This window comes from Mixophyes fleayi, chromosome 1 (genome assembly GCF_038048845.1).
Source record: "Mixophyes fleayi isolate aMixFle1 chromosome 1, aMixFle1.hap1, whole genome shotgun sequence".
NCBI classification, from domain to species: Eukaryota; Metazoa; Chordata; class Amphibia; order Anura; family Limnodynastidae; genus Mixophyes; species Mixophyes fleayi.
In genome coordinates this window covers 6,543,352-6,565,087 of record NC_134402.1, presented here as the reverse complement: position 1 = coordinate 6,565,087, position 21,736 = coordinate 6,543,352, and the positions used below count along the sequence as shown (strand labels likewise).

The window sequence follows — 21,736 nt, the reverse complement described above, 5'->3', positions numbered from 1 at the left end:
TTATCAACTGCCCATGGCAGGTCTACCACATGGAATACATCACAAACTTCCTACTACACACTCATGCTCCCTTCAATTGGGTCTGGAATTCCTGGACCGATATGCCACAGTTCCTATACACCCTCTGCGTCTGATCACTTACCTCTTACATAGTTAGCACAACATTTGTACTGCTTACTCCTACCTATACACATCATAGTGCACAGTGACTTTCCTTCCTTTTCCTTTCTTATCCCTTTATTTCTCTATCTTCCCCCCTATCACTTTCTCCACTTACAATATTGTTTATGTATAGCTAGCTACGTTTGCTCCTCTCAATGTCTGACATATATGCACATGTGTTCACTTATATTTCCTTGCATGTAATTTTCTATTATCATGTATGCCTGGCTCAATTGACCAATCTGTATCCAGCTATGCTGTAATTACTTTTTCAAAAGTTAATAAAAATATTTTTAAAAACAAAAGATAAAAAGAAGGGAATGATAGAGTCACAATCTGAATTCTCACATTTTAGATTTTCTATATATCACAGAAAAGGAAAACTGCAAAGAAAAGCTAATGCTTTATCTATGGTATATTGACTTTCAGCCAGAAGTGTTTAAACCACATTTGAATGGAGAGGTGGTGGGGTGACTGTTAGAGTGACATTTTTCTTCCAGGACATCGTTCTATGTTTTATAAAATAAGGGGTTAATTATGCTATAAATAACATGGGGACTGATCTCTTATTAGAAGGGTTTGTCTATGGAAATGTTTGGTGAGTATTTGTGAACTGACATATGATTCTGTTTAGTGACCATGGTTGGTAGGGTAGGGTACAATATATATTTAGAATTTATTTTGCTGTTAGAGATCAGATGAGAAGGTTTTTATATTATTGTTTGATTGTGCACAGCCCAGAAAGCATTGTGAACTTTGTCAGGCAGAATGGGTTTAAACTTTACCTATGGACTATATTTCTGTTAATTCAGCTAAAATCCTGCTGGGCCTACCTGATGAAAGAGTTAATACCCCACAACACATAAAGAAACATATTTTATGAGAGCATTAGGCAGCACGGTGACTCAGTGGTTAGCACTTCTGCTCACAGCAATAGGATCATGAGTTCAATTCCTCACCATGGCCTTATCTTTGTGGAGTTTGTATGTTCCCTCTAGGTGCTTCGGTTTCCTCCCACAGTTCATAAACATACTAGTAGATTAATTGGCTGCTATCAAAGTTGACCCTAGCCTCTCTCTGTCTGTGTGTGTATGTTAGGAAATTTAGACTGTAAGCTCCAAAGGGGCTGGGACTGATGTGAATGAGTTCTCTGTACAGCGCTGCGGAATCAATAGCGCTATATAAATAAATGGTGATGATGATGATGATGATGCTAATAAAACAGCCCCACTGAAAGCAGTTTTGTCACTGTGCTAGTTTCTCCCAGGAGAGAACCATATGTCTGGGGCAGCTATCAGAGACACACCATGATAGAACAAGCCACTTACTCTTGAGAAGATGAATTGTGTTTGTAGTCAATGTTTGGAGAATGTAGAATAGTGAACTTGAGAAACAGGTAAAGAAAACAGGACTTATTAAAGCGCCAGCAGAGAAAGGAACTTCCAATTTTGTTCAGGCAGAGATTGGCAGGAGTGTGAACCCTATAAATGCTGCATACTGGGACTGAGGATATGATGCTGAAAATAGATATTTGTTACCAATCCATAGTAGCTGCATTTTTAAATGTCTATGTTCATTTTTTCAAAGTTGATAACAGATTTCTGTTCTCAATTGCTCCTTGTACGGTTGCCTACTGCCTAGAGATTTAGTAGCTAAAAGGCGGCAAATTCTGATTGTCGGGTACAACTGGCCTAAAATACTTAGCTAATCTTTACCTTATGGCAACAACTTATGGCCTATTTCCCTCTATCTCTCTTTCCACTGGTATCTTCATCTTGTATAATATTTACAAGTTGCCGTCACAATCTATGGTGATACATTGTATAAACACACTTGTTCCACATTTCACTTTTTCAAAGGTTTGGAGAAGTTATTAACGTTTATCTATAGAACTCCAACATATTAAATAGTACTTTTAAAAGGGATATTTAAGAATCCGTTTCTGCCCAACTGGAGCTGAGAGTTTAAATTCTGTAGAAAACCAACATACTGTACCGAGGAAACACGTAAACATGTGAAGAACATACAAACTTCGCACAGAAAGAGCACTATTGATAAACATAGTGACATCACAAAGAAATGTTTTTAACACTTTAAACTTAGTTTTCATAATTATGACTGAGGCTCCACAAAAGTTTGTGAATCATATGATAAAGTGTACGTAGCAGTCTTTAATCAATACAACTGGTTAATGCTACAATTATAAATGCAGATGTAATGTTGAAAATAATATACCAGATTCACTTGTGAGCTGCTCCCTGGTGTGTTATGTCTAGTTTGTTGTTTGATTTTATCTGTAAGTATAACTCTTCTTTTTTTTCTAAGCATATTAATAAACCACATATCGTATAAAAACCTCTCCTTCTCATCTTGTACCAGAGAGCTGAATACATCATTCACATCCCAAGCTGCTGTCAGTGCTGAGGACACAATGTCTCCAATGTGTCAGAAATTTAGCATCATTCTGTCTGCTTTATCACTGAAGCTGTTCTGGTTGTTGGTCCTGTGTGTTTCTATCTGCAAATCTGCTACACCGAGCTCAACACCCGGATGTCAACTTGCAATAAAGAGATATGTGTTTGACTATAGATATTTCATGAGAGGAGATATAATTATAGGAGGAATATTCACTGCACATTCTATGGTGATAGAATTTAGGCATTATGAGAACTACAGTCACAAGATGTGTACATTGTAAGAGCTGTTTATGTTATTTCACTGTTATTTAAAAAAAAAATCTATGATAGAAATCTCGTTCCATATCAGCTGAAAGTAACAGTTTAAGTGCAAGAAACTGAAACATTTAATTACATGTAATTTTGTATTTCTCCTGTGATATTTCATCATTTCTGCATAATTGAAGAATGTAGAAATGTTTTTATTGCATACATTGGATTATCTTACCCCTATGGCAATTTTTTGTTCAGCAGGTGAGTTTCAGCTGAACAGCCAATTAGAAACATTTTAAAGGGATAAATTCAAGCAGGACATTGACCCAGCCCAATGTAGCCCACTATGTGACCAGCCTGGTCAGATGCCCCCAGCCCAGCCAGCCCCGATCATTGTGTCATGTGTTAAACAACTGTCTGGATGTCTATAAGTTGGTCCTTTACAAATGAATAACAATATACCCTATATGTATCATTATTTATTATTATTCATATGTACATGATAATGTAAAAGTGTTGTAGAAGCTCTTTAAGAACCAGCTTACTGAGTTTGCTTTCTAAATAATATTGTTTAAGCCAATTTTTTTTCACATATAAAAATCGGTTTCATAAAGAACATTATTTATTTGTTAGCCTATTTATGTCTAGAATGGAGAGGGGCTTTCTTCAAGGAATATTCTGAAACATACACTGTTATTGACATCATATTGGATAAAATAAAACAATACCCTTTACATTATTGTTCCCATAATTACTTTAATGCAACTATTGGAACACACACATTTCAAGTGTTAGAGCACCAAATATTTGTAGTTTACTCTCAGCCTAACATGGTTATATGACCCAGGAACACAACTATACAGTCTATTCTTATATCTATTTCCCCCCTTCCTACATGTACTCTGACTGCACACAGATGCACAGCATGCATTCTTAGGGGGATGGGTAAAGAATTAGAGCCATGTATTGGGTTGGAAAAAATGAAATTTTGTGTATGATGTCTCTTGGCTTATGATGTATCACAAATATGGCAGAATACAGCATGGAAGGGGGAACAAGAATCAAGTGATTTGTACAGAGACACAAAAGATGTTTTACAGCTGCTGCATCAGGTCTTAGCCATGATCACTGAATTGTTTCTAAAATGAGAATAGACAAAGGGAAAATGTCTTTTACCAATCAGGTAACTAGCAATGTTCATTCAATCTGATTTATTTATCATGTAATTGAAGTTTTATTACCAATGAAAAATCAGCTGTAAGACAAGATCTGTGTCTGTCTGTTTGCTTAATGAAAAGTCCAGAAAATCATAAAAAGAACCATGAATGTTTGTAGATATAATTCATCATCATCAACATTTATTTATATAGCGCCAGCAAATTCCGTAGCGCTATACAATTGGGAACAAACATTAATAAGACAATACTGGGTAATACATACAGACAGAGAGGTAAGAGAACCCTGCTCGCAAGCTTACAATCTATAGGACAATGGGAGTTTGAAACACAAGGGCATGTGCTACATCATATTGCACAATGGACCAGTTAGAACGCAAAGGTAAAAGTATTGAGTGGGCTGTGTGTGTTGCAATGTTGGTCAGAGGGTTGTTGTCTTGCATTAGCAGTATAGAGGATGGTACGGGCAGCACGGTAGCTAAGTGGTTAGTACTTCTGCCTCACAGCACCGGGGTCATGAGTTCAATTCCCAACCATGGTCTTATCTGTGAGGAGTTTGTATGTTCTCCCCATGTTTGCGTGGGTTTCCTCCGGGTGCTCCGATTTCCTCCCACAGACAAAAAAAACATACTAGTAGCTTAATTGGCTGCTAACAAATTGACCCTAGTCTGTGTATTTGTCTCTGTGTGTTAGTGAATTTAGACTGTAAGCCCCAATGGGGCAGGGACTGATGTGAGTGAGTTCTCTGTACAGCACTGTAGAATTAGTGGCGCTATATAAATAAATTATGATGATGATAATAGGGTAATCTAGGGAAATTAAGATGGTGGTTGAGGAATATCATAACCTTGTCTGAAGAGGTGGGTTTTCAGTGAACGCTTGAAGGTTTGAAGACTAGAGGAAAGTCTTATTATGCGTGGGAGTGAATTCCACAAGGTGGGTGCAGCCCGGAAAAAATCCTGTAACCGAGAATGGGAGGATGTGATGAGAGTGGAGGAGAGACGTAGATCTTGTGCAGAACGGAGGTGTCGAGTAGGGAGATATTTCGAGACCAGTGAGAAAATGTATGTCAGTGCAATTTTGTTGAAGGCCTTGTATGTTAGTAGAAGAATTCTATATTGGATTTGTTGAAATACAGGCAGCCAATGTAGAGACTGACAGAGTGGCTCAGCAGAGGAAAAACGGTTAGTAAGGAAAATCAATCTAGCAGCTGCGTGCAAAATTGTAGGGGTTCAAGTCTGACTTTGGGAAGACCAATAAGGAGGGAATTGCAATAGTCGATGCAGGAAATGATGAGTGCATGAATTAATGTTTTTGCAGTGTCATGTGTCAGATATGTGCGTATTCTGGAAATGTTCTTTAGGTGTATGTAACATGATTTAGATATAGAGTTGATGTTGGGAATAAACGTCAGTTGTGAATTAAGGATTACACCTAGACAACGAGGCGGGGTGGGATTTGTGGTCATGTTATCAACAGAATTAGAAATGTCAGACAGGAAGCTTCTGTTTTTGGGTGGGAATATTATTAATTCAGTTTTTAAAAGATTGAGTTTGAGTTGGCGAGAAGACATCCAAGATGAAATGGCAGAAAGACAGTCAGTAACGCGAGACAACACAGATGGTAAAAGAGCAGGAGAGGATAGATACATTTTTTTATCATCCACATAGAGATGATACTGAAATCCAAAGGAGCTTATTAGTTTTCCAAGAGAAGTGGTGTAGATAGAGAATAGCAGAGGACCTAGGACTGAGCCTTGTGGTACTCCAAATGATAAAGGAAGCGGAGCAGAGGTGGATCCAGAGAAATTAACACTGAAAGAGCGATTAAATAGGTAGGATGAGAACCAGGATTGACAGTGCCTTCAAGACCTAGGGATTGTAGCCTTTGTATGAGGAGAGAGTGGTCAACAGTGTCAAATGCAGCAGAGAGATCCAGGAGAATTAGAAGAGAGTAATGGTTATTATTTTTTGCTGTGATCAAATCATTGACAACCTTGGTCAGCGCAGTCTCTGTGGAGTGTTGAGAGCGAATTCATACTATTACATCTGCCATTCCTCTGAGCAGGTTTTCTGTGTTGAAAGATTTCATGAATCAGAAAGATCTTGTATGTGTGAATTTACTATTGCACATAGTACTTGCAACAATAATGTTTTCTGTTTGCTGCTGATTATATCTTGACAACATGAGTGTGAAAAGTAACAAGTGTTTCAAATAATAGTAAAGGGTCCATTGTTGAATGGGGAATAGCTGCATCACTAATTGTTCATATCCCAGACCTTAGATAATCAGTGGGCTCCTCACCGGCAGTATGGCCAGAGTTATAGAATTGTGAATGGAAACAGCTGCTGTTGGTTTAGGGATGGAATCACTGTGCGGGTCTGAGCTGATTGGAGCAGGGGAGTTGGGAGGAATTCTTCTAACTGCTTCTTCTCTGCAGAATCGTCCAGGAAATATTTGCTCTTTAAGAGAAATGCATGATGTAATCAGAGACATTTCTTCTACTAAGATAAAGGTAACAACTATCAAAGAATAAATAAATTAGTTTTTTCTGAGCCCATGATGAATACAAGGATAAATAGAGGAACAGGAAAAGTAAAATTGCATTAGTGTCCTATCAATTAATAATGCCGACTTAATCAATAAATAATGACTGCCCCCACCATAATTCATAAGTCTATGGTGACCCCTCTTTATGTTTTGAATGGAAAGATAGCTCAAACAACATGTGGCTTTGGTTATCTAGACTATCAGATGTAGGTATAAAAAAACCTGCCTTTTTTCTGGTGGTTTTTTTACTAAACAAGCAGTTTAGGTGTTTTGAAATCCTCGACACATCACCATACATTGCCAGCGGTTTGGAGGGCAATGAGTGGTGGTTTCAAAACACCAAATTAAAAATACAGTCTAGTAAATTTCCACCTAATGTTCTAAATCACGAAGGTGTTCTGTGGATACATAATGGCATAGACCATAGACCAGTGCTCTTATATGGGTTACAGAAATCTGAGGAAGCTTCTAATCTTCAGAATGATTCACAATAGGGGGTGTGTTATTTTGTTATTCTTTCTAATGCACAATGGACACTGAAATGACAATATTAGAACAAGCTGATTCTATATCTACTATTTTAAAAAGTTTATACTATGCTACTGCTTTATATATTACCATCCCTTGTATATTATATGTATGTATATTGATACTAACCTGGGCAGTTCTAACATGGTGAAATACATAATTTAGAGATATGTTTTTGTCCACAGTGTTCATCCCAGAGAATATCAGCAGCTCCAATCTTTTATATTTGCCATTAATGAGATTAACAGGAACCCGGATATTCTGCCCAATGTTACTCTGGGAATGTATGCATATGATTCTTGTGGACATACAATGAAAATTATAAAAGATGTTATAGAGATAATGTCTGGGCACGAGACAGAAGTTCCCAATTATGTATGTATGGGAAATAGAATATTGGCTGGTTTTATTGGAGATCTTCATTCTGAAACTACCTATACAATTGCACAATTACTGAACTTCTATGGATATACACAGGTAATTGCTGTAAATATTTTTCTGCAAAACTGTTACTGATTTACTGGAAAGTTAAGTTACCCTTTTTTATAGTTGAAATATTGTTTAACAAGGGTAACCTAGTATTCTAGAAAATATGGTAAAGATTGTGAAGTATACAGTATATGGGGTTGATGCAGACTGGGACTCACAGCTGAGCAGTATAAAATGCATGCATATGCACACATGATGATATGGTCGCATCTGACACTTGCACTCCCTTACAGTTGGAGAGGCAGAACTGGGGAGGGAAGTAGTGGTCTAACATGTGCCACTGCGGCAGACCTGTCAGTAGCTGTATCTCTTGTGGCTGCTGGAGGGCAGGTGCTGATACATGCTGATAGTGATGACCGGCACCACTTGCTAGTTGAATGATTGTGGATCCAACGTTCCATCTGAAAGCATTTCTTTCATCGCTCGTGGTTACATTGTAGTATTTAGCATCTGTTTCTGTCACATTTTGCTATTTACGGTTACACCTACACAGCACTGGAGGTCTACAGGAGAATGTATTTCTTTTGATTACACAAGTAGCGAATACATTTCATTTTAGAAAAATAAATGGCAGCAAACATTTATGTTAGGACATTTGTATTACAATTATGTTTGTGCTTATATAGTTAGTGTGCTATGATTGATACTTTTAAAACTAGTAATCTAATTTTTTTTTTTCTTTTTTTCTTTTGTGCTTTGGAAATACAACATGTCAAGTTAGCTACCAATATGGGGGGAATTCAATTTTCGGCGTTACTTGAAAGAGTAACGCTGCCTGCACACTAAAATAACATTATTACGGTAGTTTTAAAGCTGGCCTTTTGCTTGCAGCAACCTGAGCTGGGAGCAGAAATAATAACGTTAATATGTTTAAAACGGCGGTACTTCGGGAGCAACTTCATAAAAAAGTAGAACTACAAAAACCCTGCAGAGCATTTCTCAATCCAAGACTGTGTCAGCTCCTAGAAGATACCTGCAGAACATAGCTCATCACCAAAAAAGTATCTGCTCCCTGCAATGCATCCCTCCACCCAAAACATTCCCCACAGCTGACAGACCCCTGCAGAGCATTCTTCCACTCAACATACTAACCTCTCCTAAGAGATCCCTGCATAGTGTTCCTCCCACCAACACTGAACATGCTTCCAACAATTCCCTGCAGAATATCCCTCCACCTGAAAAACAATACTTGCTCCTGACATACCCCTGTAGAGCATTCCTCCTTCCAAGACTGTGCATGCTCCTAGAAGATACCTGTAGTACATAGCTCATCACCAAACAGTATCTGCTCCCAAAAGAATCCTGCAGAGCATTCCTCCACCCAAAGCACACCCTGCAGCTAACAGACCCCATGCAGAGCATTCCTCCACTCAACATACTAACCCCTCCTGACAGATCCTTGTAGAGCATTCCTTCCTCCAATATTGTGCTGCTCCTAAAAGATACCTGCAATACATGCCTCCTCACCAAATATGGTTCCTGCAAGTGACAGATCCCTGCAGAGAATCTCTATGTGCATTTGGATTACACTATTGTGCAGTTTGATAAAATAGTTCCCGATAAAGTCTTGTTGACTTTATGAATCCTTAAAAGTTAGCTAAGGACTTGTAGAAGAATGCAATGGCAAACTGCGCTCACTGAAAACCAAACTAAGCAGTGGATTATACACCAATTTAATGTAATTTAACTCTAATATTATTTTGTAGTACTACATTTTTTATGAAGTTGCTCTACTGTCTCTTTCTAAGACACGCAAACCCTAAAATACGATAAAGCTAAACTAAGAAAATATAATAGTACTGCATGTGTGTGTTCCAGTTAGAGATGAGCGGGCTCGGATTATCGCAATCCGAGCCCACCCGAACAGTGTGGATCCGACGGCGATCCGAGCACTGTTCGGGTATTCCCGGCGGGGAGAAACACTGAAAGCGAGGCTGAGCTCCAAATCCCGCTGTCGGATTCTCGCGAGACTCGGTTTTTATAAATTCGCCGTTTGCCGCCGCCATCTTCAGTCGGGCTCAGATCAGGGAAGAGGGAGGTTGGGTTTATTATGACACAAATTTATTTTAAAGACTGCTTGTATTATATTGTATTGTGTGTGGGATATTTATATAAGGGTGCATGCATAGGTTTTAAAAGAGTCACATATGCCCTACAGCAGCCACAAGGAATGAAATGTCAATTTGCAAATGTGTCATTAAAAATTGAAAGATGGAATTTAATGCAGTAGATTAGAAGGGAAAAGAGTTGTACTTTTTTGTGTTAAGTGGCAAATCATTAAAGGTAGCTGAATATATATGAGAAATAAGCAAGTCAAGAGAGCACTATGGTCTTATTAACAAAAGATTTGTCGATACTCAGTGTACATAGGATCAAATAGATTATATACTTCTGTAATAGTTTGCAGCAGCCCAGCCTCAGTTTGCCCTTACACTGCATATATTGTCTTGCTAATTGGATGTTATCCTGCAGATATTACATTACACTTCACTATCTGTTACACTAGCTGAGGCCCATGGCAAGATTAATGATGGAGCCCTCATATTTAAAAGGTAGATAAATACTGCACTCCAGTGTACTGAGCAAAATAAATGGTGATGCCCATTTGCGCAGACACACACAATAAGTCAGTAGTTTATGAATTGCAAACTGAAGACCAGAAGTGTTATTGTCTACCTATCCAGTATATATTAAGAATTAATGATGATTACTACCATACAAAGTAAAAAGAATAGGAGATAATCAGTGTTGCAATGAATGTGCAACTTTGCACATAACTAAGCGGGGAATGGAAGAGTAAAATGTACATGTGCAAACTATTGGTCCAGTATCTTATACTAGATGCTGAGAAAGCTCTGTCCTGCTAAGTCCATTGTTATAAAAAAATACTAAAAAAATGTTTAACATTTTTTAAAAAAATTATAAAAAAATTATAATTTTTTTTTATAAAGGAATTATAAAAAAAAGTCCCAAAAAATTTCTACTGCAATATCTAACTATGTTCACTGTTCCTGCAGTAAAAAGGAATTTCTACTGCAATATTAAACTACGTTCTCTGTTCCTGCAGTCCAGAAATATTATTACTGCAATATTAAACTACGTTCACTGTTCCTGCAGTCAAAAATTGTTAAAGTACACATGTCCTATTTCACCAACATAAAGGTGGGTGGGAGGGCCCAAGGACAATTCCATCTTGCACCTCTTTTTTTGGCATTATGTGCTCTTTGGGGCCTAGCTTTTGAAACTGCCATACTGTCTGCCACTGCAGTGCCCCTCCTAGATGGGCCACGTGTTTGTGCCGCCCACTTGTGTCGCTTAGCTAAGACATCCAGCTACCTTGGTGCAACCTTTTGGACTAAAAACAATATTGTGAGGTGTGAGGTGTTCAGAATAGACTGGAAATTAGTGGAAATGAATGTTATTGAGGTAAATAATAGTTTAGGAGTGAAAAAAAAAAAAAAATGGATTTTAGCACTTTTTATGCTTTTTTTAAAAAAAAATCAGAACCCAAAACCCAAAATCAGAACCAAAACCTTTTGTGGGGTGTTTTGGCAAAACAAATAAGAACCCAAAACCTCAAGCTAATCAGAACCCAAAACCCAAAACCCAAAACACCAAAAGTGGCCGGTGCACACCCCTAGTTCCAGTGAACACACAAATCTGTGAATTAGCAGCTCCACCATTTTGTGAGTGACAGCAATCTGACTCCATGATAGTGCTGAATCTGCAGCTAACCACAGGATGTGATGACACCATGTCTGTATTGTGTGAGTGACAGCAATCTGACTCCATGATAGTGCTGAATCTGCAGCTAACCACAGGATGTGATGACATACCATGTCTGTATTGTGTGAGTGACAGCAATCTGACTCCATGATAGTGCTGAATCTGCAGCTAACCACAGGATGTGAGGACATACCATGTCTGTATTGTGTGCAGGGCCGGATTAACCCGAGGTCTAACTGAGCTACAGCCCAGGGGCCTTGGGCATCCGTAGGGCCCTTTCTTGGAAGTATAATTTTTTTTTTTAAATCTTTAATTGTAGCGAGCCGCCGGCCGCGCTACTGCCTGTACCGCGGTCGGTGACTCCTAATGAATGAAGGTAACGTCACTGTCTGTGACTCACCTGAAATGACAGGCTGCAGCCTGCAGCCAATGGTCCGTCCGCTGCGCTCATAAATCTCCTTAATGAGGAGATCACGTGAGAGTGAGATAGTCTCACTCTCACGAGATCTCCTCAGTAAGGAGACAGCTGGGCGCCGTGGAACGGACAGTACACAGACAGCAGGGAGTGACTGTGAGCTGAGTCAGAATATCGAGGTAAGCGCTCAGCCCTGGCCTGTACAACATTGTATTTTTGGGGGAGAGAATTATAAGGGGGGGGGAGAGAATTACAAGGGGGGAGAGAATTACAAGGTGGGGGGGCTGGCACGCATGCATAGCGTGAATTATTTGTTGGGGGAGATAATTGCGGGGGCTGGCTGGCACAGCAGAGTCCTCTCTTGGGGAAGATAAAAGCAGGGGGGGGGGCTGGCAGGCACAGTGTGCATTGTTGGGGGAGATAATTACAGGGGGGGGAGTTGGGAGCTGGCTATAAAATGCAGACTTTGCACTGTTGGGGCCCAGGGGAGATAATTGCAGGGGGCTGGCTGGCACAGTGTCCTCTTTTGGGGGAGATAATTGCAGGGGGGTGGCTGGCTGGCAGGCACAGACTTTGCACTGTTGGGGGAGATAATTGCAGGGGGGGGAGGCTGGCTGGCAGGCACAGTGTGCATTGTTGGGGGAGATAATTTAAGGGGGGGGGGGTTGGGAGCTGGCTATAACACACAGACTTTTCACTGTTGGGGCCCGGGGGAGATAATTGCAGGGGGCTGGCTGGCACAGTGTCCTCATTTGGGGGGGATAACTGCAGGGGGGGGGGGGGCTGGCTGGCAGGCACAGACTTTGCACTGTTGGGGGAGATAATTGCTGATGGGGGGGGTTGGGGGCTGGCTGGCAGGCACAGTGTGCATTGTTGGGGGAGATAATTGCAGGGGGGGAGGCTGGCTGGCAGGCACAGTGTGCATTGTTGGGGGAGATAATTTAAGGGGGGGGGGGGTTTGGAGCTGGCTGGCACACACAGACTTTGCACTGTTGGGGCCCAGGGGAGATCTTTGCAGGGGGCTGGCTGGCACAGTGTCCTCTTTTGGGGGAGATAATTGCAAGGGGGGGGGGGTGGCTGGCACACAGAGACTTTGCACTGTTGGGGAGATAATTGCAGGAGGGCTGGGCTAACACAGTGGCACTGGGGTAGATCATTGTAGGCATGCAGGGCCTGATTAAGGGTTCCAGCCGCCCCAGGCTAACACAACCCTTGCCGCCCCCCCCCCCTTCCCGCGCCGCCCCCCCAACCAATACCTATATTTCTATAATTATACACAGTCTTCAAAGTGGAAGCTTAGAACAGTTTTACAATTAAGGCAGTAGAAGTGGAGGTATGGAATTACACAGTCTACCAGCCCACTTCACCACTGTGTGTGTGTGTGTGTGTATATATACATGTGTGTGTGTGTGTATATACATGTGTGTGTGTGTGTGTGTGTGTGTATATATACATGTGTGTGTGTATATGTATATATATATGCACAAAATTGTAAAATATTAATACATAAAAACACATAGTCCTGATTCATTAAGGAAAGGAAATCCCCCAAAAATTGTAACTTTGCACGTGGGCAAAACCATGTTGCATTGGAGGGGGATATAAATTAAAATGTGGGGAAAGGTTTATAGTTAGGGTAGGGCATGTTCTAGATCAACTTTAAATTGCAGTGTAAAGATAAAGCTAACAAGTATTTGTGTGCTACATGAAAAAACAGCCAGTATTTAACTTGTGTGCAAAATAATAAACTAATATGCATCCCTTGCATTGCAACATGGTTTTGTCCAGGTGAAAACTTACTTATTTTTTTTAATTACTTACATTCATAAACAGGCCCACATTAGTTTGAAAACACATTAAAATGTCACTAAAGTAAAAATACACATTCAAAGTTAAGACAGATTGCACTGTTCTCTCTTACCTGATCTTGCAGCGTAGACTACCTGATGTTCTCTCTTACTGGATCTTGCAGTGTAGACTACCTGATGTTCTCTCTTACTGGATCTTGCAGCGTAGACTACCTGATGTTCTCTCTTACTGGATCTTGCAGTGTAGACTACCTGATGTTCTCTCTTACTGGATCTTGCAGTGTAGACTACCTGGTGTTCTCTCTTACTGGATCTTGCAGTGTAGACTACCTGATGTTCTCTCTTACTGGATCTTGCAGTGTAGACTACCTGATGTTCTCTCTTACTGGATCTTGCAGTGTAGACTACCTGATGTTCTCTCTTACTGGATCTTGCAGCGTAGACTACCTGATGTTCTCTCTTACTGGATCTTGCAGTGTAGACTACCTGATGTTCTCTCTTACTGGATCTTGCAGCGTAGACTACCTGATGTTCTCTCTTACTGGATCTTGCAGTGTAGACTACCTGATGTTCTCTCTTACTGGATCTTGCAATGTAGACTACCTGGTGTTCTCTCTTACTGGATCTTGCAGCGTAGACTACCTGATGTTCTCTCTTATTTGTTCGTGAAGCGTTGTTGTCAGTTGGCTTCTGGAACCTTGGGGTCCTGTATTGAAAATGTGCAAAAATGCTAAATGTTAACAAACCCTGAATGATTCAAACACAACACTCCATTATGACCAAATAAAACAACCCCTTACTACAGGCATATATAGATAATAAAAGATATGAAAATTATTTATAATAATATACTAACATCTACCAACCCATGACAGTCAGTTAATTAGCCCCCCAGCCCTTAGCCAATTTATAATTTTTATGCCCCCTGCAGCTTATTTACCCCCCCCCACCCCCCGAGTCATGGTCTCACTTCTGGCCCCCATATAGAGAAAAATATTTATCCCCCTGCACCTTATCCCCCCCCCCGCGCCCAAGTCATGATATGTGCCACTCCCCCCCCACCAGTCATGATCTGTGCCTGAGCCCTTCCCCTGTAATTATTTGTGCCTGAGGGCCCCCCGCAGTAATTTTTGGTGCCCAAGGGCCCCCCCTGAATTTTTGGTGCCTGAGGGTGTCCCCCCATGAATTTTTGGTGCCTGAGGGTCCCCCCCATGAATTTTTGGTGCCTGAGGGTCCCCCTCATGAATTTTTCGTGTCTGAGGGTCCCCCCATGAATTGTTGGTGCCTGAGGGTCCCCCCCATGAATTTTTGGAGCCCTAAGTTCCCCCCTCCATGAATTTTTGATGCCTGAGGGTCCCCCCTCCATGAATTTTTGGTGGCTGAGGGTCCCCCCCCATGAATTTTTGGTGCCTGAGGGTCCCCCCCATGAATTTTTGGTGCCTGAGGTTCCCCCCTCCCTATGAATTTTTGGTGCCTGAGGTTCCCCCCCCATGAATTTTTGGTGCCTGAGGTCCCCCCCCCCATGAATTTTTAGTAGCCTGAGGTTGCCCCCCCGCATGAATTTTTGTTGCCTGAGGTTCCCCCCCCATGAATTTTTGTTGCCTGAGGTCTGTCCCCCCCATGAATTTTTGTTGCCTGAGGTTCCCCCCTCCATGAATTTTTGTTGCCTGTGGTTCCCCCCCCCCATGAATTTCTGGTGCCTAAGGTTCCCCTCCCCCTGGGTTATTATCACTCCATGGGCAGCCCACAGTGCAGTTTACTTTTTTTACTCACCTGCCAAGAAATCTTCTGTGCGCTCCGGCGTCCAGCAGTGACTGTTTCTTCAGTGCAGGCACGCTCTGTCTGCTTAGTGTGGTCTCGTGAGATGTTAACATCTCACGTGACCACACTGAACAGAGCACCGTGCCTGCACTGACAGCTTCTGATGATGTTAGCTGCGCCTGCCGTCTCTGCTGTTGGAGCTGTCACTGACTGTGTATGGAGTCATAGATGGACTCCATACACAGGAGCGGACCCCAGAAGGTAAAAATTCCGGGCGGGTTGAATCTGCAACAAAAAAAAAAAAAAAAAAAAAAGGAAATTTTTTTTTTACAACTTAACCAGCGATGCGCCCCCCGACCCAGCGCCCCAGGCTGCAGCCTGGTCAGCCTGTTGGCTGATCAGGCCCTGTAGGCATGGCTGGAACTGTTGGGAGCTTATCATGACTGGGGGGGAGGGGTGGGAGAGCATTGCAGCAGGATGGCTGGCACTGTTGGGAGCTTATCATGACTGGGGTGGGGTAGATCATAAATAACAAAAAGGCTAAAAGATAAGAGAAAAAATATATAGTTTAATATGTGTAAATGGATTATGACATCACCATGTATACAGTGATTCCCTTGCATTCACACCCAATAGTCCCAAAATAGACCAAAACAGGTGAGATACCCCCATTATTATTATTAGCACCATCTTTTATACCTCTCTATCTCCTGGTTTCCTGGTTTCTTGAGCTATTTGAATTTCAGCTTGCACACTTATTTGGAATACTTTAGAACTATTGGTGTGCATGCAGGGAAATCACTATATACGTGGCGATGTAATAATCCATTGGAGCACAATACACTATAATCTTTTTTGCTGTTCATTTTTTTGTGAGAACTCTGGACCCACACGGCTGGGAATTATTAAAGTAGAAGACGTTTCATCCCTTATGTGCTGTCTATGTTGTGAATTGTGCCATAATATTGAAGCCTCTTTGCCATGATCTGTTAACATGTTAGATATTACATCATGTCGCTATTATAATGGACTCATGCTATTGCAAAATATCTTTGTTAATATATGCTTGTTGCTATTGGTGAAGGACTATAGAATATTTAATGTGCAGAGGGTCAGTGGCAAGTGTCTATAATCTGTATTAGTTTAGTATCTCCATATCTTTAGGGGGCTTTTGATGAAAGCCAGTTTGGATATCGACAATGGCTGCAGATAGACACTTTCTTATTCTACAGAATCATTTTTAAGTTTACTGAGGTTGGCTGTTGTACAATTTATTTCAATGTTAGATTTTTCTGTCTGCATGATAGCTAGGTATGATTTAATCATCTAAGGGTGTTGTGCGCTGTGAACTTTTGTTATAAGATATGATTTAATGTAAGTCATTTTAATGTCTCAGCTACAATGGTAACCTCAGCTAAAAAATATATAATGTTAATGTGCTTACATTTTATTTCTTCACATATATATTTTTCTTAGTTATATGACTTGAGCATTGAGTGAATATGTTGTGCAATTAATTATTCATCAATGTGGTGAAGTCTACATGGTTAACTGCATAATTAAGGCTATTAATTCAAATGAAATAATATTTAGTTTGGTCTGTAATAGGTTGATATTCTCTTTCTGTACTGACTGAAACCAAATCCTGGGGGTCGTGTCTGTCTGCCCTTCCTCTGCTTTCTGCCATTTTCCAGTTCTTCGGGCCTGGCTTTGAAAATTGATGCTATATCATGCCCTCAAGCTGTAGGATTGACAGGACGGCTTTAGGAAGAATAATTCTGGTGTTGGCAACATTTATGTCCCCTTGATTGCTATTAAATATCCATATTTATCGGCATATTTTGTTTATTATGATACGTGGAAGCTTGCATATTACTTCATAGAAAAGTTACAAGTAAAATTTGATATATACTAATGTACATGATGTTGTTCCTTACAGTGCAATTTGTCTCAAGCTAATTTATTTATGGCTTGTTTTATATTGCTAAGGGTATCCTAAAAAGAAAATTATTTACCACCTGGATGAAAGTGTTCTTTCCTTCTAGCCAGTACATAATTAATAAAAAGTCTATAACGCTACTGGTACAATGTCTTCAAATATGTTACTGCAGTGGTTCCCAAACTGTGCGCCTAGGCTCCCTGGGGTGCCTTGGAGATCTCACAGGGGTGCCTTGGTCAGGGCCAGTGGTAAGCAAGGTGGGGGACTACTTGGTAATTATTTTGGCTAAGGGGTGCCTTGAAAATGTTTTGGAGACCCTAAGGGTGCCTTGAACTGAAAAAGTTTGGAATCCACTGTGTTACTGGGTAGAAGAAGTGGCTGCTGAGGTGATACATTGCGTCTGAGGTTGGAGGGCGGGGTAATGACTGGGGAGGTGACGTGGCAGCAGCAGGGACATCTGATGATTTGGCAAAGGGTGAGGGTCTGATGGACTGATATTTTTTAATAGTTTCACCTTTTCAGATTCATTATGTCAGAGAAGAAGAAGTTTGAGAGTGGAGCAAGCAAAAGAAAAAGACAACAGGAGAAGACACAAAAGCAAGAAGAACTGCTCAGCCAATGTCCAAAATTATTTGATCTTGGATTCAAACCCAAGGCAGGCACAGCAGCTTTACAGCAGCCAGAGCTAACGAGCAGCCAGAGCCAACAACAACAGGAGTAGAGCAGCCACAGCCAACAACAAGTGCATCACATGATAAAACAATAACTGAGGTTGTCTCTACTGAGGATGTCTCTAATACTGATGCCACAGGGATTGAATCTGAGATTGTTCATCTGAGAAAAGATAACCTTGCATTTGAGTATCAAAATGACATTGGATTGTGGACAATTGACAATATAACAAATGAGGTACGTGACTTTTTGTGCAAGCAAGGTCCCCTGAAATGCCAGCACCATGATGATGACTTTTCTCTATCCGAAAGAGTATACTCCGATCAAAGAAGAAAATGTTCACGTGCTTTGATATTCCGAAAACACATAACTGGTGAAACAATTAAAAGGGAATGGCTAGTGTATTCTCCTTCAACAGGGAATGTATATTGCTTTGCTTGCATTCTCTTTGATGGTGTTCATGGAGTGAAAACACAGTTTTCTCATGGTGGATTTTCAGATTGGAAACATGCTTCTACACGCATTTCAGAACATGAAAAAAGCAATGGACATAGGACCTCGATGATGACATGGATTTCTAAGGGAAAAGATCTTGGACGAATTGATTCCATAATGGAAATTGAATTCACAAAGGAAAAAGAATACTGGGCAAAAGTACTGCAAAGAGTAGTTTCTACTATCAAATTTCTGTCATCCCGTGGATTAGCTTTTCGTGGTGATACAGAACTCCTCAATTCTCAACACAACAGCAACTTCCTTGGCATTCTTGAATTACTTGCTGAATATGATCCTTTTCTTAGTTCACATATAGCAAAATATGGTAATCAAGGAAGAGGAAAAGCTTCATATTTATTGTCAACAATATGTGAGGAAATCATAGAGATTATGGGAAACAAAGTTTTGAAAACCATTGTAGAAGAAATCAAGGAAGCCAAATACTTTTCCCTAAGTGTTGATTCAACACCTGACAATTCTCATACTGATCAGTTGACTGTAGTTGTTCGGTATGTTAAAAAATCAGATTATAAGGTTGTTGAACGTTTTCTCACTTTTATTCCCATCATGGTACGTCACACTGGAGAAGCTCTTGCCAACATTATCTTAACATACTTCCACCAAATTGGTATTGATGTAGCTAATCTAAGAGGACAGTCCTATGACAACGCATCAAACATGTCTGGATGCTACAAAGGGCTGCAAGCACTTATTACAAATATCAATCCTCTGGCGCATTACATTCCATGTGCTGCACACTCCCTCAACTTAGTAGGTGTATGGGCTGTGGAAAGCTGCATTGGAGCTATATCATTCTTTAATCTAATACAAAAAATGTACAATTTCTTTTCTGGTTCCACTCAACGTTGGTCAGTAATGCTTCAGTGCCTCAAGGATGAATATGGAAGTCAGTCTACATTAGTAGCTAAAAGGACATCTGATACTAGATGGTCTGCAAGGGCTGATGCTGTAAAGGCTCTGTCTAAAGGCTACAGCTCTTTTCAAAAGGCTTTGCGTTTAATTTCAGAAGATTGTAATCAGAAAGCTGACACATGTTATGAGGCAAATATTATTCTCAAACAACTGGCAAAATTAGAAACCGTTCTCTTGGCAGACTTCTGGGCTGTCATACTTGAGAGATTCAATCAAGTCAGCAAATCACTTCAAGGTGAAACACTGGAGCTTCAAACAGCTATTAAACTTCTTAAATCTCTACTAGATTTTTTGATGGCGCAGCGAAATCAGTTTGAAGTGTTTGAAAGTAAAGCACAAGATAAAGTTGGAGATGCACAATACTGTGATGAACATAAGCGACAATCGAAAAGAAAAGGAAGCAGTGATGGTAATGCTGAAGATGTTATTTTGCGAGGAAGAGAGAAGTTTAAGGTGGAAACATATCTACCCATCATAGATAACCTATGTTCAGCTCTTGCACATCGCATTGAAGCATACAAAAATGTTCACTCTGTATTTGGTTTCCTGGTTGAATTCCCAACAATTAATGATGCAGACATTTCAATAGCAGCAGCCAAATTTCAGCAGATTTACTCAGGTGACACTGAGCCTGAATTTGTGGCCGAAATTCTTCACTTCAAGAACTTTGTAGCGGAATTTGATGAATTCAAGCAAAATGCTTAATCTCTAAGGGCTTCTGATATCTACAACCTTGTAGCAAACAATGGATTAACTTCTTCATTCCCCAATGTTGAAATAGCTATGTGGATTTACATGTGCTTGATGATAACTAATGCGACTGGAGAAAGGAGTTTCTCCAAGATGAAACTTTTGAAGAATGCCTACAGATCCCCAATGGCACAAGAAAGACTCAATAGACTTGCCTTAATGGCAATAGAAAATGATATTCTAAAGGACTTACAATTTAACGATGTTTTAGAGCAATTTGTTTCACAGAAATTACGCAAAACAAATTTGTGATTTTTATTTGTTTATAAGTTACCGCGTAAGAAAAAATAAAAATTTGTATTTAATTTCTTTTTGACATTTTTAAAATAATGATTGGGTATATTAAAAGGAACACAGCTCAAACTACTTATGCCCAATCCGATATTACTGGGGAGCCCCCAATAATATCGGATTAGGCATAAGTCGCTTGAAAAATGGGGGCCTCACAGTACCCCTAGCCCAGGGGCCTACAGTGTCTTAATCCGGCCCTGATTGTGTGAGTGACAGTAATCTCACTACATGATAGTGCTGAATCTGCAGCTAACCACAGGATGTGATGACATACAATGTCTGTATTGTGTGAGTGACAGCAATCTCACTCCATGATAGTGCTGAATCTGCAGCTAACCACAGGATGTGATGGCATACCATGTCTGTATTGCATATGGAACACATCCATTAATCCTTAGTCATCGTAATTTCATTGCTTTTTGGAGTTTGAGTGGAACAGTTTCAATACATTTTAGATTGTGTGTAACTATAAGAAACCTTAATCACACGCGTTAAACCGCAAGGTTTTTTGTCTATGAAATTTCATAGCTTTTTGTAAAGTGAAAATATTTATATTTGTCAAATTTTATGTTTCGAAATTTGAAATCACCAAGCTATTCACTAGCTTACTATTACATACCACCCGCTGCCCACCAACATTTCTCTCACTTGCCACCCAGTGCCCACAAGCCTCTCATATTTGCCTGCATGACACAGTTATTCTTTCACATGGCACCCTGCCCCGTGCATTATTATATGCCATACCTGCTGTCTACCAGTTTCTCTCACATGACATCCACTGACAAGCAGCTGTTCTCAAATGTAACCTGCTGCCCACCAGGTTTTCTTTTACATGACACCCTGCCCACAAGCTCATTAGAGGCATACTCTTTTCATCAGCATTTCACACATATGTGCCCTTGCTGACCAGCTTCTTTTTCATATGCCACCTCCTACCCAACCGATTTTCTTCCATATGCCTCTCCCTGACCATAAACCTCTAACATCTGCCCTGCACACCAGCTATTTTATCACATGCCACCTCATATCCAACAGCTTTTCGCTCATGTTACCACACAGTTCACCAGCTGCTCCCTCACATTCCACCCAGTTCACCAGCTGTTCCCTCACATTCCACCCAATTCACCAGCTGTTCCCTCTCATGCCATCCCATGTCCACCAGCGTTTCTCTCATATACCAACCTCTGCTCTGCCAGAGACCCCTTTACAAGCTATAATCATTAATATAATCAGAATTCAAATGACTTTATTATCACAATATAATTGATCCCATTGACTCAGACTGTAGCTCTTCATTTTGATCTGGTCTTTCTAACTGCGGTTACATGCAGATACATTCAAAACAACTTCAATTAGCTTCTGTGACTGGATCA

General features: G+C 40.5%; 1 protein-coding gene across 1 annotated transcript in view; it reads left to right on the top strand.

The window, feature by feature from the left end:
* Nucleotides 1-21,736, top strand: part of LOC142110918 (vomeronasal type-2 receptor 26-like) — a 98,938-nt gene that overhangs the window by 7,769 nt on the left and 69,433 nt on the right. Inside the window, exon 3 of the mRNA XM_075193786.1 lies at nt 7,270-7,561. Coding sequence (XP_075049887.1) covers nt 7,270-7,561 — 292 coding nt within the window. The remainder of the gene's footprint in view (nt 1-7,269; nt 7,562-21,736) is intronic.